The 4,716-nt window shown below is 60.1% G+C and overlaps 1 protein-coding gene across 1 annotated transcript in view; it reads right to left on the bottom strand.

The window, feature by feature from the left end:
- DYSF (dysferlin) overlaps positions 1-4,716 on the bottom strand; it is a 118,199-nt gene that overhangs the window by 97,002 nt on the left and 16,481 nt on the right. The window contains exons 8-17 of the mRNA XM_009290710.1: positions 4,317-4,431; positions 3,971-4,167; positions 3,674-3,802; positions 2,875-2,937; positions 2,646-2,696; positions 2,523-2,553; positions 1,697-1,812; positions 1,361-1,487; positions 947-1,050; positions 1-13 (exon numbers count right to left, since the gene is read on the bottom strand). Coding sequence (XP_009288985.1) covers positions 1-13; positions 947-1,050; positions 1,361-1,487; positions 1,697-1,812; positions 2,523-2,553; positions 2,646-2,696; positions 2,875-2,937; positions 3,674-3,802; positions 3,971-4,167; positions 4,317-4,431 — 946 coding nt within the window. The remainder of the gene's footprint in view (positions 14-946; positions 1,051-1,360; positions 1,488-1,696; positions 1,813-2,522; positions 2,554-2,645; positions 2,697-2,874; positions 2,938-3,673; positions 3,803-3,970; positions 4,168-4,316; positions 4,432-4,716) is intronic.

Raw genomic sequence — 4,716 nt, 5'->3', positions numbered from 1 at the left:
CCCTCGAGTAGAGCTGGAGGTGCGAGACGGGGGATGAAAATTCAGTGCCGCCCCAGCGCTTGCAGCTCACGGCTGCACTTCAGCAAGGCAGGGCTGCCGCACGCCCCATCCGCGGAGCTGGAAAGCCTCAGATCCCCAAAATACAGACTGCATTCGCGGGTGGCCCGGTGGGGCTCTGCATCGCGTGGGTAAACCCCTCTGTGCAGGAGGCAGAGGATGCTATGGGCTGCTCGGGGACCTTGCCCCCCCGGGACCACCAGAAACTCACCTCCTTCCCACTGTGGTTGCTCAGAATAATGTCCCAAGCCTGTCCCCCGCCCCCGGGCACTGTCCCCAGGGGAAGATTTATGGGCAGAGGTGACTTTCAGCCCTTTAAGTGCTGCTGCGGATCAAAAGACAAGCGGCAGCTCGTGTGTATATTGATTGGCGAAGGCACTGGAGGGGACCCAGCAGCAAAGGGAGCGGGATGGGGCTCTGCAAAGCCACCGGAGCCGCCTCCACACCCTGGCTGGTCATGAGGGGGACAGTCGGTGGCATGGGGCCAGCCAGCCGCTCACTTCAGGCAGCACACAACCCTCCGCTGCTGCACTATCCCCCTTCCCCCGGGAGCTCAGCCTCTCCATCCCCATTTTTAATGCAACAGCACCACGAAGAGCCCAATGAAGAAATTACTCCGGTGCAGCCCGGCACGCCGTGTCCAGTGGCACCGCTCGGCTCCAAGCGTGCCACGCACACAGCGACAGGGCTGGGGACATCAGCCGGGCTGCAGGACATGGCAACGCGGAGGGAAAGAAGACGGGGTGTGACAAGGACTGATGGGACCTTTGCAAATGCTCCAGCAAAGCAAAGGACCAAATTTTCCCCATGCTGGGACCAAATTTTCCCTGTGCACGGCTGCCGTCCCCACCCAGGGACTGGGGGCGGCTGCCCCGCTCCGGCCGCTCACCGTCTTGCCCGCAAAGCTGACTTCCACAAAGGGATCGACCAGGTTCTTCTTGTTGCTGTCGAAGCCAAAGATCTGCCTGACGTTGTCCATGACGGCATCGTCCACTGCGAGGGGAAGGAGATGCTGAAAGCTCATGGAAGTGCACGGCCTCCGGATGGCCCCGGCTTTCCGGGCAGGCTGTCCCACCGGCCGGGCTGCGCATCTCCACTGAGCCAGGTGGGGAGGAGCAGGAGGGTAAAACCAGTTTGCACCAGTAAGAGACTTATCTCCCAGTACATCACGACTGACCGACATCTGCAAGGTCTTTGGACCAAGGCTACGGATAAAGTTTCCTTATCCGTGCCCTTGTTCCTCTCCGGCACGTTGTAACCCTCTGCAATGCCGAGGGCCGGATCCGGCAAAGGAAACACTTACTCTGGGGTAAGTCTTCGGCTTTGAAGATTTTCAGGCAGAAGTGAGCCCCTCTCAGGGTGACCCCCGTGGGGCGCAGGAGGTTGCCCTCGATGTCTTCCTTGTCTTCAGAGACCTCCTTCTTCTCCAGCTGCAGGACAACAGGACAAGAGGAAAACACGACCAAGCTTCCCAAAAGCCCTGAAATGAGCAGCAAAACCCCAAAATCCAGCACCTTGCCCCCAAAACGGAGGAAGATCAAAGCTGCAGCTTCCCTGGGAACAGGCGCGGGGTTTGATGGCCCAGGGCGGTGGAGTACCACGGTTGGAAGGTCCCCCCCATCGCCGGAGCAATACTCACAGGAGCTTCATCTCCAGGCCCCAGCACGAACAGGCTGACTTTCAGATAGCCCTTGGCCCCCGCAGAGAAGTCCTCCGGGTCAGACAGCAGCAGCCATTTCCTGAGAAAAGCGTGTTCTAGGGGAGAGAAGAGATCGAGACCCATGTGCTGGTCCTCAGACACGCAGGGAGATGGGTTCAAGGATGCTGATGGGTGTTTTTTTATAATAAATATTACATTCCTTTTGAACAGAACAGAACAGAACAGAACGACAGAACGGAATGGAAAGGAATGAAATAGAATAGAATAGAATAGAATAGAATAGAATATTTCAGTTGGAAGGGACCTACAGCGGCCATCTCATCCAGCTGCCTGACCACTTCAGGGCTGACCAAAAGTTAAAGCATGGAATTAAGGGATTTGCCTCGTAGGTCTTAACCCTTTACAGCTAAAATTAGCAAGCTTTTCTCTGCAGTGATTAGGGTAGGAAATTTTTTATAAGCGTTATTTTATCTTCCTCGAGAGAAAACAAAAGATAAAAGATAAAATAATGAGCCAGACTCAAGACAAAAAAAAGTGAGCTGGGCTGCGCTGGTGGGGCTTTCTGCCAGCGAGCCGGTGGCACAATGATTTGAAAGCCTTCAAGGACGTACGTCTTGGGAAAGGGAAGAGAAATGGGTGGTGATGACGGATATAGGGACACATCTGGGTTCATACATGGGAGAGCTGTAACGTGTGTGTGCGTTCCCCCTACTTTTGGCCCAAAAAAAGGGTTACCCAGAGCAACACCCCCCCCCAGCCACGGGAGGTGACCCTGGCCCGGACCCCGACCGCCCGCTGGGCTCACTTGGCTCGGAGTAAACGGTCTCGACGTCCATCTGTGCAACAAAAGGAAAAAGAAATGCCAGCATTCACCCCTTGCGTCAGCGTGGCGGAAAACAGGGGGGAAGAGGAGAGAGGGCAGCCTTACCCGAAACTCCCCGATCACCGAGTCCGTCCGGAAAGACCGAGAGTCCACAACCTGTCAAACGAAAATAAGGAAAAACGGTAAATCCAGCCCAAACCCTACCAGGGTGGAGGGCGCTCCCGGGAAATAGGGGAACGTTTCCCTGGGCCCCGCAGGGAGAGGGACGGGGTGACGGCCCTGAGCATCGCCCCAGCCCTCCTGAGGAGCAGGGGTGTCATTTGCTGAAGCTCACCGTGATGAAGATGGGCGCGTCGAACAACTCGGCCGGCGACTCGAAGACGTTGAAGAAGAAGGTCTGTAGGAAAGAGGGGCTGAGGGTGCAAGGCGGAGGTCTGCCCCAGCCTCCCCCCCAGGGCACGTTCGCACCTCCCAGCCTCTCCCAAGCCCCCGACTCCGCAGGCTGGAGCCTCTTCCCCTCCTGTTAGGTGAGACCTCACCCCCTTGATAGCAACAGCCTCCCGAAGGGGCTGCGCTGGGTGACGCTGGCGCGCTCTGGTGAGCAACATCCTCCAGTTTGCTTTTGCCGGGCTGGTTTGCAAAAGCACATCCAGACCAGCTCACCCGGGGGTCTCCAAACAAAGGACCAGGGGCAGGTTGAAGCAGGCTTTGGGGACATCCCAAAAGGCAGGCTTGAAGCATCCGCTTCGGGGACAGGGCTGGGGACAGGTCGCCTGCGGCTGCCCGAGCGTACCCATCCTGCACGCCCGGCTGCATTGCCCACCCCTGCCCGAGTGCAGCTCTACCCGGGACATGCCACCAGGATGCTACCGGCAGCTCTGGGACACGTGAGTCACGTCGGGAAGGTGACCAAGATAAGCCCTGCATGAAGGCAGGGGATGCTGGACCTGCCGAAGGGCTCGCTGCGGCTTCCTGCTGCTGTTTGAGCTTCTCTCCCATCGCAGTCCCCATTGCCACATCCCAGCCTCTGGGCTGCACCGGGATTTCCATCACTCAGGACCCCAAACCGTAACACTCCCGGAGCCTCTCCTGGTGCACCCAGGCACACCCGGTGCAGAGACACCCCCCCTCACCTCATCAAAAAAGGGGCTGTTGCCTTTGCGTATCCTCGTCCTCTTGGTCTGCCCGGCGGCCGTCACCTTCACCACGGGCCTGATGTTGACCCCGGGGAGCTGCCGGCCCTCGATGACCCTCACCCTGATCTGGGATGGGAGGGAGGACAGGGCAGTGGGTCACTGGGGTTGGTCCTACCCTGGGATGGGCACCTTAGGAGGCCCCCCCCAGGTGATAAACCCCCCATAGGGACAGGCTGGGGGGCCTTGGGGAGGTGGGTTCAGGAGGGCGGCTCATCCCCACCAGCCTCATCTCACTTGGAAGTCCTGCGGCTTGTTGGATAGAGGCTTTTTGGGCGAGCTCCTCCTCCGCTTGACCCCCTGGACGTGGTGCACGGGGGGCTTGCGGGGCAGCGAGGGGGGCTCGGACCCCGGCGGCCCCGAGGAGGAGGAGGAGGGCTCCGTCTCGTCCCCTGTCGCTGCCTGATCCTCCGTCTCCTCCTCTCCGGCCGTCTCTGCGCGGGGCGAGAAAGGAGATGGAGGACGTGAGCGACATGAGGCCAGGCCTTGTGGGACCGCAGGGTGAGGGGTCTAGCTGCGAACATAACATGATGCTGTGGGGGGACACATCCCCCCGGGGCTACAGGTGAAGGTTTCTGGTTACCAGTGACCGTGTCGGGCTCAGCAGCAGCCGGTGCTGGCTCAGGGGGGGCCGGAGGGGGAAACAGGGGGGCAGCTCCCGGTGGGGGGATGTAGGACACTTGCAGGATGAGGAAAGCCTGGAAAAAAGGAAATAATCGTTATACGGGTGTCCACAAACACTCTCCTGGGGCCTGAGCCTCGGTGCCGATGCCACCCGCGACGCTCTGCCCAGGCGCGGGGGACGCAGCCGCAAAAGCGGCAGCAACTCGGCAAATGCCGGGAAAAAGGGACGGAGCAGGGGGACAGCGGGGAGAGGTGTCGCGGGGCCCACGGGGGCACCAGGGACGTGCGGGGTCCCGGCGGGGTGACCACCCGGTCCCCGTCCCGCTAGATGGCAGCCCCAGGCCAGGCCGAGCCGGGGC

This window comes from Aptenodytes forsteri, unplaced genomic scaffold, assembly GCF_000699145.1.
Source record: "Aptenodytes forsteri isolate BGI_AS27 unplaced genomic scaffold, ASM69914v1 Scaffold236, whole genome shotgun sequence".
Classification (NCBI taxonomy): domain Eukaryota; kingdom Metazoa; phylum Chordata; class Aves; order Sphenisciformes; family Spheniscidae; genus Aptenodytes; species Aptenodytes forsteri.
This window is presented reverse-complemented; position numbering and strand designations above follow the sequence as displayed.